The sequence below is a fragment of the Bacillus rossius genome, chromosome 10 (assembly GCF_032445375.1).
Source record: "Bacillus rossius redtenbacheri isolate Brsri chromosome 10, Brsri_v3, whole genome shotgun sequence".
NCBI lineage: Eukaryota > Metazoa > Arthropoda > Insecta > Phasmatodea > Bacillidae > Bacillus > Bacillus rossius.
The window spans coordinates 41,267,433-41,280,821 of NC_086337.1; the positions used below are offsets into that span (position 1 = coordinate 41,267,433).

General features: G+C 36.5%; 1 protein-coding gene across 7 annotated transcripts in view; it reads left to right on the plus strand.

The window, feature by feature from the left end:
- The window catches only part of LOC134536021 (retinol dehydrogenase 13-like), a 268,591-nt gene that overhangs the window by 253,787 nt on the left and 1,415 nt on the right, over positions 1–13,389 (plus strand). For 3 of the 7 annotated variants that reach the window (XM_063375521.1, XM_063375520.1, XM_063375526.1), the window contains 5 exons: positions 3,726–3,891; positions 7,317–7,425; positions 7,963–8,108; positions 8,786–8,954; positions 12,719–12,926. In XM_063375521.1, the coding sequence (XP_063231591.1) occupies positions 3,726–3,891; positions 7,317–7,425; positions 7,963–8,108; positions 8,786–8,954; positions 12,719–12,926 (798 nt within the window). Of the gene's footprint in view, positions 1–964; positions 1,926–3,725; positions 3,892–7,316; positions 7,426–7,962; positions 8,109–8,785; positions 8,955–12,718; positions 12,927–13,389 lie in introns of those variants that run through there. The other 4 variants (XM_063375524.1, XM_063375525.1, XM_063375527.1 and 1 more) reach the window with 4 other exon arrangements.

A 13,389-nucleotide genomic window follows, 5' to 3' on the forward strand; every position in this document is an offset into this window, starting at 1 on the left:
TTGGACCATAAGCCATTAAGGGTTAATCAACAGCTATGAGCTATATCATACATAGTAGCCCTTGTTGTATTAATATAGTACTCAGCCACTTTCCGCAGCGAGTAGCAGAAGTGTATGGTATGCTGTGCAGCAGTCATGTTCCTGAATTCACCAAGGATGGACATGTATCACGGTGCCACCACTATACATGCTAGTTTTTTGTTTAATCAGTAACTCTTTAATCTCTTTTGTGTGCAATTCTAATCGAGTTCCTGGTACAGATATGTTCCTGCCATATTTTCTGGTGATATTCATATAATGTACTGGCTAGTGCCACGAGCACCACAATTAAAACTAAGCACTGTTAGTAATGGACTTTTAAGTACTTATAATTATTTAAACCTATAGACACCTACCCGTCCTGGTAAGTGAACTAGTTTAGTAGGGGGGAAGTCCATGGGCCGGAACACATGGCCATCTAATTCAGGACAGCCTGCAAACCAACATTCTCCAGCATGGGTAATTCATCTCAGTAAGCTACACAGACCGGACAGTCCATGACCTGTCTCCCTGCAGGAAGCTGCTCTTGCACATGAGCTGGCGCCGGGCAATGACACATCTGCCAAGTCTCCGCATTCCTCTTGGAGACAAGTCCGCGTCACTGTAATTGATAATTCAGGTCGTTTAGCTGAAATATATAAATAACATGCCTTTGAAAGAGTAGAAGCCAAGTTCCTTTATTTTAGGTTTGTTTTAAAATATTTGACTTACCAGTATTCCAAAATTATCTTGTTACTCCGAAGAATTTATTTTTTATTTTACTAATTTTGTCAGCTAATTCTGGTTAGTAGTAAGACGGATTATGTTCAGATATTGTCAGTAATAACTGGAAAAAAATTACAATACTTTGTAATGAAGGGTTGGTGTCTGTGTTGCTTACAATGTTGTATTTCTTAAAATAACAAAATAAACAAATATCTTTGGAAATATGCTAGTGTTTTTTTTTACATAACCTATAATCTAACCTTACCAAACCAGGTTTTTGGGGTTCCAAGAAGTTAATAGAGCTTTTGGCGAGATATTTACGAAGAGAAACGTTTATTTACTTTAAATATCGTGAAACCAAAATGGGCATCAAGTTTTCAAAACCAGTCATCATTTTGAGTGCTATTGGAACATTAGTTGGTGGTCCTATTATAATAAAGTATTTATTGATCGAGTGTTTTGATTTTATTAACATTATAATGTATCATTAATTTTAGGTAATTTTCTTTAGTCGCGACTTATTGGAGGAAAAAGGAAAATTGATAAAATAATTTTATGGCCGGCCTCCGGCGGCAGAATATTTAATTTATTTATTTTAACTCGGCATTGAAACCTTAACATTCGACTTCTTAAAAACTTAGTGCGACAACGAGGGTGGCTCGCACCTCACTTAAATTGATTCATCCATAGAGCTTTTTACCAGTTTAATGTAATCGTGTATGAGGTCATGTAGTATTTTTCAAGGGAAATGAAAACATGTTTGAGAATCCGTATTACTCTCTGGCCACATGCCGACCAATTGCAGGTAACAGACATTTAGGACGCCATAAGAGCCAACCGTAACATACTAAGCTGATAGTGTGTCCGATGCTGAGAGCAGGTCAGGTTGATTAAGGAGGGTCCAAAACTGCTTCCACACAGGCTATGTTACGTCCTGAGATGAGCATGTTTGAGAATCCATGTTACTCTCAGGCAACATGCCGACCAATTGCAGGTAACAGACATTTAGGACGCCATAAGAGCCAACCGTAACATACTATGCTAATAGTGTGTCCGATGCTGAAAGCAGGTCAGGTTGATTAAAGAGGGTCCAAAACTGCTTCCACACAGGCTATGTTACGTCCTGAGAGGAGCATGTTTGAGAATCCATGTTACTCAGGCAACATGCCGACCAATTGCAGGTAACAGACATTTAGGACGCCATAAGAGCTAACCGTAACATACTATGCTAATAGTGTGTCCGATACTGAGAGCAGGTCAAGTTGATTAAGGAGGGTTCAAAACTGCTTCCACACAGGCTACGTTACGTCCTGAGAGGAGTCTCCACTGTGTCCTTGCACCCTTTTCATTCAGTGGTGCCCATTTAATAACTTTTTGCAACAAAATATAACCCTGTCTTACAACAATTGGGTGCCACTTGTAGTCTGGGGGAATTTTTACATAATACGTTAGGCATAATGTGGGTGTATACGTGGGCGCCACCGCATAGAAGCCACGCTAGAAACCCAAGCGAGCATCACACTGATACACCCCTAGCTAGATCTAACTTTTGCTCACATATTGCAAAACAAACCATTTTTTTTTTTTTTTTAATTGTGTGTTGTGTATGTTTGATTTATATTTCATTCTAATGGCCTTAAGTTGTTGGATGGGACATACAACCAAATAAATAAATTTAAATAATAATAATTAAAGTAAATTAGTACTTTCAGGAACAAAAAACACGATTAAGTGAAATTGGATTTTAATGCATGTCTTTTGTAGATTTTTTATTCTTTTAATATCAATTAAATAATTCTGTGCCCGCCGCTAAAATTCACTAGGTACCTGAATCGTAAACAATGTTACCACCATTATTGACAGATATCAACACGAAACAGACAAAAATTTTAAACTTAGAAACATCTCTGATAAAAGCAAAAACGACTTGGAAAAAAATTAAACCCCCAGCTTTGGACCTGATTTTCGAAAAGGAATTTTATTAAAATAATGCCCATCTAGTTTAAATTTACTAAACAGTTTAGTATTATAAAGTTTCTGCACATGTTAAAAATTACTAAAATATTAACATGAAACATTTTAAATTTCATATTGTAATACTAAGTATATGTTTGTGTATTTGATTTTGCTTAAACAACTGAAATAAGTTTGTAAATACTTGCTGCTAACAAACCTTAAACTTATTGAGCTTATTTAAATTTTTTTTTTCCAGTTTTTACAGTGAACCACATAAAAAATTCATCCTTGAGCTTTACAAGCACGCACTCTACTGCTGTGCCATATACTCTATTGGGATTTTGCAAGGATGATATGTATTATAATCATTGTAATGACAGTTTTGTTATGTATTTTAAAACTTGTAAATAATTTTTACTATGAATATTTTAGCTAACCAAATATATTCCAGGGTATTTTCATTATCATAACGTTTATTTTGGCTCACCAATACGTTTGGTATGTACCCTTATGTTTATAAAAGTGACTATATATGGATTTATGTTCCTACACATGGGTCCGTCATCTTTGTGATACAGTTCCGTTCATCGACTTCCGTTTTATTCACAAAATAAACGGAAAGCTAAGGTGTTACTACATTAAAATTTTGATTGTATTGAATTAAAACCAGGTGCAGACCCAGCTTCAAATTCGGGTTTGGGAGGGGTAGATGAAGCAGATAACCAGAGGTTTCGGGTGGTAGGTATGGAATAACTACCAGTATAATGAGGAGTCAGAAAATTAATTAAGTAATAGCCAGTTTAACTATTTTAATGCATTTGTGACATCTTGAAAAGTCATTTATCTCCAGTTATTTTTAGCTTTAGGGGCTTTAGGGTGAGGGGGTCTAATGCTCGTCTCATAGGACCGCCACTGATAAAAACTTTATGTCTTGTAAGTCATACCTACCTGATAATGTTTTGCTTGAGATTGGAATGCTGTAGCATAAAAAGCATGTATATTGAGTGATGTATTGACTTTTCTAGGGATTATTCTGGAGGTAAATCCTTCTCGAGTGATGTCCGAGCTGATGGCAAGGTGGTCGTTGTCACCGGTGCCAACACAGGCATCGGTAAAGAAACTGTACGTGAACTGGCAAAGAGAGGTGCACATGTGGTCATGGCGTGCAGGGATCTCGCAAAGTGTGAAAAGGTGAATACCTACCTGTAGTTTTCATGTATCATTAGCAATATTAAATGTTCAGCAAACATGTATTTTAAAAACCTTTTCAGAACATGTGCTATAAATATTAATTACCCTGAAAAAGTTTCATAAATCCAAGCATGTAATGCTTGGGTTATCAAATTTAAATTACCTAGAACCAAGACATCGTGAAAATAACATCAATTTTAATTCTGAGTATATATGTATATATAAATAAATATATATAATGTTATTTTTTTGTTCCTGTGTATTTTTTAAATTTTTTAATATATGGATTAACTCATTACTAGGGACTGGAAAAATTTGCGAGTTCAATGACCTGCAGTGATGAACTCCATAGTTCTACGTACACTCGGTCAAATGTCACCCACTCATTGGCTGCTGTATTGTGAGACGTCCCAACGTAGCAGCCTGTCATTCGATAAAGCTTTGGTTGGGCGTTTCTCATTGGCTCAGAGTCATCCAGGTGAGTTGTGAGCCAATAGCAGAGGCAGCACTGAGGTATAACTATTTGTATATTAGCCTATTGCGAAATGAATCCGCAAATTTTTCCGGTCTCTACTCATTACTATAAATGTTTTAGTTATTTAGTATAGTCTAGTATTTGGTGTGAACTTACATTTTATTTTGCGTGTGATTTTATTGAAAGTGTAAATGTGATTACTGATGAGTGTGCCTGGAGGTTGGCGTCACTGAGTGGGGTCAGGGATTGGGGCTTTTGATGAGGTAGAGGGCTTCGTTGTGTGCGGCCTCCCAGCTGTTAGCCGTCGGGAACGCCTGAAAGAGAAAGACCAAGGGGAGAGAAGCTTAGCAGTGTTGCCACCAAGCACTCCACGGTTAAAACTACCGCGGTGATACAGTTCTCCGACCAAAGGCACCTGCGTCGCTACCCACGGTGCTAACGCTAATTCCTAACGTATAACAGATGCACTAGGCCGATACTATTTACACTGTACGAATAGCCAATGTTTGAGTCGTTTTCCCTCCTGGAACACAAAGCGAATGTACAAAGAGCCATTAGTAGTCAAGTGCAACACACGGTGAGGCCGGGGAAGACGCGAAACGCGAGTCGCGGGAGCATACCACGTATGTCCCCAGGTGCTGCCGGTACTTCACAGCTGAGCAGGCCGCCCTTTTCTGCTCAGGCGCATGAAGCACGTGTACCAAAACCTACTACCAACTATTTTTTTTTATGTGGAGCGAATATCAAACCGAACGTTTAAAATATTCACAAAGTTGAATCAATTTGCGAATAATGTCCTCGACGAAGCTGTATTACAATTATTTCATAAAATACAGGATTGAAGTAAAAAAATAATTTTTAATGTTAGAACTGATTAAGTGATTAACAAATTGAGCCCTAGATATAGCATCATTCAATAAAATAGTAAAATAACTTATTAAAATTGAGCATTCGTGAAAGCAGATGAAATGTCTTCTTTTCATTTGAATTTATTCAGTAACCAACTTTATGCAAGAAAAACATATAAACATTAAAAAAAAAAAATATTTTCATGAGCAGATCTTAAGCTTCCAATGTTTTAAAGCTTTGCAGCAAATGAGAAATTTCACATCAGAGGCGAAGCTTTGTATCACAACCGAAGCTTCAAATAAAATGAATAGCAAATTCCCCTGGTGAAGTTAAATAAAAAAAAAGCTTCCATTGATTCGCTTAGTCGAAACTTCGCACATGCCTACTACCAACCTCGAGCAGCTACACATCTATATAAAACAAAGGTGCTAATAATCCACGTAAAGAAGCACAAAACCATTAAAATCAAACATACTGTCATAACAATACAACTTAAAACTAAACATTAAAAGTCTCGGCAGGAAATTTTCAAGGACATAATGAACAGTCTTGTTGAGTGTCGACATTCCATTGTGGTCTCAAAGGAAATGAGGACAGTGGAGTTGCACGTCAAGATGTCTGTTTTATTTGGGCTTATATTATACTTGTGACGTCAGCCGGGGCTACGCCCCATGAGCCTAGTCAGTCTCCGTTTCCTCAACATTCCTCTCCCCTTCCCCGGCATTTGTACCGCCATGTACGTAGTCGTGTGTTTGAATTGCGCGCCACGAACTACCACAAGAGGGCGCTTAGAAGCAGTGCGGCGATCCCTAAAATTGCTATGTTAATATTAATTGTAAGCCTTTTTGTTGTTTTCATCCATCTTCGCCCCAGTGCTGTGTAGTTTACTTGTGTTTCTTTAATTTAAATAAGTTACCTTAAATAACTATAGACGTTGCCCGGGCGGACCCGAACAGGCACGGACTTGGACGAGGATAGGAATGCTTTTATATGAATTATCATTAAATAAGTAAATAGTAACAAACTTTCCATTGTCAGTAATTTTTATATATTTTTAATGTTTATCTGTAATTTACTCAACTTTCGCCGGGGCACGGAGTCGTAGAATATAGTAACGGTAATTGTGTTGGCGCGAAGGGCGCCATGTTGCCACCTGCGAGCGATGAGCTCAGCCCAGTCCATCTTCATCACTGACCGAGAGCAGACGCGCCAGCACCCCGGGGACTTCAACCTTTGTTCTGCACTGACCAAGTAATTCTGTCTCGTTAAGTATTTCTGAATCTCTTTCGCTCGTCATCCTCGGGGCAGCTCTCGGCCAGCGGGCTGTTTAAATTAATTAATTGTCTCAGTCGAGTTTTTTCATCACCGTGTAATAAGTGTACTTTGCAGCATGGCCACGTGTGTGGACCATGCCCTCACCTAAACCGATTCGTGCCTCAGGCTTTTTAACCGTGTAATGTGTAACGTGTAACGGGCGTGTAGAGAGACGTGTTAGTGAAATTAAATCTGGAGAATAAATATAAAGTGAGTACTTATTTAATCACGTGGTGAGTGAGTCTAGGAGTGTGGCGTGCCCGACGCCTAGAGCGGGCCAGGTCTGGGTAGCTAGGATAGAAAGGGCTGGTAACTCGTCCCCACTTGGGCTACGTCACGCCCTGAGTGAGAGACTCCGCCGGGTCCACGTGCCCTTCCACGTGGTGGCGCCCATAGTTAACATCTCAAAATCACCGGCAATGCGCGAACAGCCCTCACTTGGTATGATCTTTTATTAGGGGTTGTCTTATATTCGAGACCATGGGCCTGTTGTATACAAGGTTGGGATCTTTTTATGTGAGAATGTGTTTATATTTGAGGTAAGTGTTTTCAGCCATTTGCTCTAGCATTAGCCTAGTTTTCAAGTTATGTCATGGTGTCAGGTAAATATAACTAGATACGGACTCATTATCATAGTGTGCTTAGTTAAATCATATTAAATTTTTTTATGTTTCCAGAAAACTGGCACAATGTTAGGAAATTTCAAGTTATTTAGCAGAGTATAATTAAGTGTTGATTTGATAAATTAAATTTTCTGTACCATATTGGAATTATTTATTTTTTTTAGGCAAGAGAAGAAATTGTTTTTGAGACATTAAACAAGTATGTTTACTGCAGACATTGTGACCTGGCATCACAGAAGTCCATAAGGACATTTGTTAAACAGTTTGAGAAAGGTAGGTACTTTTAAAAATAATTTTTTTCATAGAAACAATTTTTTTTCGACATTAAAATTTCACAAGTGTTATTTTTAGTGTAAAATTCACATAGTATGTACAAAAAATGTTTACAGTTTATAAAAAAAATTACTTTTTTAAACTTGTAATTGGTGTGACATTATCTTTTCATTAGTATCTAATTTTTTAAATCATCTACATATTATGAAATAACACTTAATATATTTTTCTAATGCCATCTTTTACATCAGTTACAAGCCTTCAAAATCACAGTTCTACTAAATTCTATTACAAAGCTGAAAACAACCCAGCTTCAAATTATTTAACAAATACATGTAAATTTTTATTTAGGCCTAATTGTTTAATTTTATTTAGTTATTTTAATATTTATTTACACTCTAATACACACACACAACATTTAGCATGAACAGTATGTGCAATATCAAATGTGTCAAGTATTCAATTATTTATTTTTTATATCCACTTTCAGTTTGACTTCCATCCAGTTTTCAGTGGCTTTATATTTATGCCTTTCAGAACATGACAAGTTGAACATCTTGATCAACAACGCGGGTGTGATGTGGTGTCCCCAGTCGAAAACTGAAGACGGCATCGAAATGCAGCTCGGGGTGAACCACATGGGGCACTTTCTGCTGACGAATTTGCTGCTGGACAGACTCAAGGTGTGAATTATATATTTATTTTACAAAAAAACCTTTCAAAACTTTTGATTGTACTTGCTGCTGGACAAGGTTGGACATCCAATTGTTTGGGGGCGCAGGGTTCCCCCTCCCCCCATTACCCGCAGCCCGTACAGTAAGCCCATGCCCCCGTGCTGGTGGTTTTCATGTTTATTTCACTTGTTTTCTAGTGTTCTTTTTAAAATGTAGACATTAATGGGAACAGGAAAATTAAAATTTTATTAGAATGTAAATTAAAGTGCTGGTCAATACAAAACCCAATTCATGATTTCGTGTTAGAAAAACTTTAAAATATTTTATTGCTGCATATAATTACGTGATTACACCGGAATTTAATCATAAGCATTTTTTAAAACTAATCCTGAGATAATTTATCAGTAAAGAATATCAACATTTCGTAAGATAAATTAGCAAAACTGTCATCAAATTTAGGTTCCAGGTTGGCTTAAAATTTTGTTTGAAAGAGTTAATTGGTCAATTTTTCCAAGGGAGGGCCTCCATGATAGTAAAAAGTCTAGAACCGCCACTGGATGTAGCCTCTGTTCCAAAAGCAGAAGTCGTGAAAATATACAGGTACTTGGAGTTCAACCTTTTGTCGTAGCTGTTCCCAAAATTTTCCCGTCTCCCGTGATGTGTTTGTGTGTTCGCTTGCACCCCAGGCGGGAGCGCCGAGTAGGATTGTGAACGTGTCGAGCATCGCTCACGAACGAGGCAGCATCAACGTGGAAGACCTCAACAGCGAGAAGGAGTACAGCAAGCAGAAGGCGTATAGCCAGAGCAAGCTCGCCAATGTTTTGTTCACCAGAGAGTTGGCCAAGAGGCTTCAAGGTAGGCAACACTCCTCACAAGTTTCAGTATCCGCAGAAGCAGGAAATTTACTGTACTTTGCTCTGAAATACGTGACTGGTAAAAGTTTTACAGTATATTTACAGTCATAAAAATTACTTTAGCAGATATGATATATCCTACAATACAGATTAAGCTTTGATGGTGGAAGTAATGCAGTAATTTTTTGAATGCAGTTGACATTTTCATGTTTTAGTTCTGCTAGTTACATGATCAGATGTTAAAACAGGTTTTTTTTATTATCTGCACATTTTCTCTGCCCCCATCTTCCTCTCAAATAATACCGCAATTGGTGTTACCTCAGAACTATCATTACAAAATTTAAGAATTAGTTTTTTAGGGGCTCTAGGTCCTAAATAAAATAAGATAATTTAGTTTAATCCCTCTGTATTATTTGTTCTATCGAATTACACTTATATGTAGAGCTTTTTTTCTATGTAAAACATTAATGTCTTACATGTCTTAATATCTCAGTATTTAGGCATAACAAACCCCAGCACAACTTCTCCCATTGTTGTCTGTGTATTACTTATCTCAAAATTAGTTTGTGATTACATTTTTGCATGTGTATGTTCTAGAATCTAGGGATGGCCAAAAGCCTCAAAATGGATGCTTACTCTTAAGAGGCCACTCCAGTGTTTCAGGGGCACTACGCAACCTGCGTTAACCTCATAAGATTCAATGCTATTTTCATTTTGCTTATAACTAATTAACTAATATAGATTTCGAAATGATGCTTGCTTGATATGTAAGACAAAGATGCTCTTATCAAAGCCCCTTTCTTCAAAAACGTGTATAAATTATGGTTCACACCTAGACAATACACTTTTGCATATTAGTAAAGATTAGTATAAAACCATAATTTACGCACCTTTTTGAAGAAAGGGGCTTTGATAAGAGCATCGTTGTCTTACATATCAAGCAAGCATCATTTCAAAATCTATATTAGTTAATTAGTTACAAGCAAAATGAAAATAGCATTGAATCTTATGAGGTTAACGCGGGTTGCGTAGTGCCCCTGAAACACTGGAGTGGCCTCTTAAGAAGGAAATTTTGTTTTTCAAGTCATGCCCATCCTAGTCCATTCACTTTATTTCGTGACACCAAATAAATAAGGCTATAGAGGTATTTTTTTGCTAGAAAAACTTCAAAGTTTCAGTGTTTACAATTTTTATTAAGACCATTCAATATTTTTTTTTGTATACAGGTCAATGTGCCTATTTGTAAGTGGCTCTTCGTAATGTTTAATTTTTTCATTCTAGACTGCAATACAATATTAAATAGTGTAGTAGAGTTCGAGTAGTGTTAGAGCTAGAATAGGATTTGGCAGCATTACTTCAGTAAGTTTCGAAACTGCCACTCCGCAAGGATAAAACTATACAACGACATGTTGACAAATCTCGGAGAGCTAGCAGGTGATTGCTCGTTACCAGCTTCAGATGCTATTTGGTCTCTTGAAGGCTGCCTCTCGAAACACACCAAAATGGGGATGATCTATAAATGATGCTTGATACCTCATTGGTAAGGACAAGATTGTATAGTGAATCATAAAAAAAATTTAAAATAACACCTCAAAGCATGTCAATTCAACACATAGTCACCAAAATGTATATTAATACACCATTTAGTGCCAAAATGTAACTGAAAACATGAAATCAATTAGCAATTTCACAAAATTGTACTCAAACTACAAAAATTTTATCTTTCATTATCATAAATTAATTGAATGTAATTATTTAGCATGACTTTTGTACCAAAACGTATAAACTTGATAGGAAAAAATTAATATGTTGTTTCATCTTTCATCTTTTATTAGTTACATATTTTACAGTAAAAACCATTGGCATATTTTCCCAACACTCAAAAGTATGTCTACATATTTATTTTTATTTTCCTGAGCAGTTCTTTTTGAGAAATGTTTACTACAAATTTTTTTTATTGTGTAAATGCATCCTGTGTCAGTTAAATGTGACTGTTTTGGTGCAATAAGTATTAAAAAAATATTTTAGTTTCATATGTTAAGTAATACAACATTTTTATAAATAAACACAATGTATAAAAATAAAAATAAAAACAAAATTGAACTAAAAATAAAATCATAAAAAACATAAAATCTTGTTCCTACTTATTGGTCATTGAGCGAACTCAACTACTGTGTGTTATGGGCTGAATGAAATAATTGGCATACTTCCTTGTGATAGTTTTGTTCACCGGCAAAATTGGTTACTTTGACAGGTATTATGTCTGAAGGAGTACATACATTTGAAGGAAAGAAAATGCTTTAAGGCTCGGGGTCACATGCCATGTTTATTTTTGATTCAGTTTTCCTTTTATTTAAGGGCTATTTCTAAAATTTAATTCAATACCTACCTTGCACAAATAATTTCAAAATATATTCTTTTAGTGTACGCAAGTCTTCGTAATTATCATCACTTGCACAACTTTTTAAACCCATTATATTACACTCAGAAAACATATGTTGAAAATATTGTCAGAACAACAAATGCAAAGTAAGTTTGAGTTAAAATTTTATAAATAGCCCTTAAATTAAGGTAATCAAGAATAATTTTAAAAAAATCAAAATTACTTGTGAAACAGAGCATCAAAGTACAGTCTTACACTCCTTTCTGTTGAATGAACGGATTAAGGTTTAACATCCTATCAACATTGAGTTGATGAGTGAGAGTGTCATATTATGGTGCAGCTACTGAAATGCATTGGCACGGAAAATACCCTGAGGAAATCCACGAGCTCACTGCAGAGTCTGCTACGTTGCCAACTTGCCAAATAAATCCAGGTTTGACCTTGCCAGAAAGCAAACCCGGATGTCCTTGGTGGTGCAATGCTTTTAGAGAGTACCAGTAGTCAGTAATTTAACGTTGCTCACACGGGGCCGTCGAGAGAAGCTAAGGGCCCGGGGGCAAATGATATGGTTACTTAATGTACAATTTTTAAATCCCACATTAAAAAAAGTGTGTACATGGAGTCCTCATACGACAGAAGGTATAGGTAGAGATAAATCATTACCAATTTTTTATTGAACAAGAGGAGAATTGAGGATAGTAAGTATGCGGGTATGATCTAAAATGAAAAAATAACTAAGAAGTAGACAAACAAGCAGCGTTACGAGGATTTGTAGAATCACTGCTGCCTCATTTCTACCTCTCCCCCGTCATCTCCCCTTCCGGCCGTTACAACTAGCATATAGCATGCTACGCTACGTACCTATCCCTCACCCCCTCCCCTTTTTTTTTCCAGATTCCCATTCGACTCCCAGTGCATGCGTTGGAGTGGCGTCGCCGCTGAAGCACTCTCCTCCTGTACCGCTTCCCCCCACCACATACCTAACTATTCCCCTCAAGCGATCGGAATTTCAGTAACGCTCGAAAATTGTAGCCCTCTCAGCAAAGAAGTTTCACTTTAAAAAATTTAAAGACTGAACGATACCACGGCCATAACTGTAAATGTGAACTGTGTGTATTGCATAACTTGTCTATTAGCAATAAACATGTAATTTTGCAGTTCTATCAGGGTTAAACTCTTACTTTTTAAAAGTCTCAAAACTTAACCGGGGACTTCCTGGTGCCCAAGCCTTCCCTCTCGATGACCCTGTAGCCTGTACACACATCACAAAACTGTAGTTGTCTTGAAAGTTACAATGTAATTTTTTTTTTTTTTTTTTTTTTTTTTTTTTTTTTTTTTTTTTTTTTTTTTTTTTTTTTTTTTTTTTTGGCACCTGCAAATAGGCAGTGGCATAACAGTGACTGCAGTTCACCCTGGTATCGTGGACACAGAGCTGATACGCCACATGGGCTTCTTCAACAGCACATTTTCGTCGATCTTTCTGAGGCCTTTGATGTGGATGTTCATCAAAAGTCCTAAGCAAGGAGCACAGACATCTCTTTATGCGGCATTAGATGAGAGCCTTCAAAAAGTGTCTGGGAAATATTTTAGGTAATCAAAAAAAATTCTTTCATTGTTTTAATGTAGGAGTTAATATCTAGGAGTTTTTAATTTTGCATGCAAGTACCAAATTCAAGTTAGATTAATCAATATGTGATAATCCTGCAGATTAAACTCCTAATTCTATTGCGTATAGGTTGCTGTTAATGTTGTGGTCAGAGAATTATACATGAAAGAGGCAAATTTCCCAAAGTTCATGATAGGTTTAACTCCTCTCGTGTTATCACATACGAATTCTTTAAAATAATAGATTATAATTTTTAGTTTTTAGTATTTAAAATCCTAAAAAATCTATCATTCCCATCATCAAAAGGAAATAATTTGAAAGCAAACATCGGGCAACGTGTTTCAATCCCACCTCCCTTCCGAAAGGAAATTTTGCATATACCCCTGATAATGATGCAATTAGTCAAGCAAAAAAAACTTTATGTATGAATATTTGCCTTACTTTTTA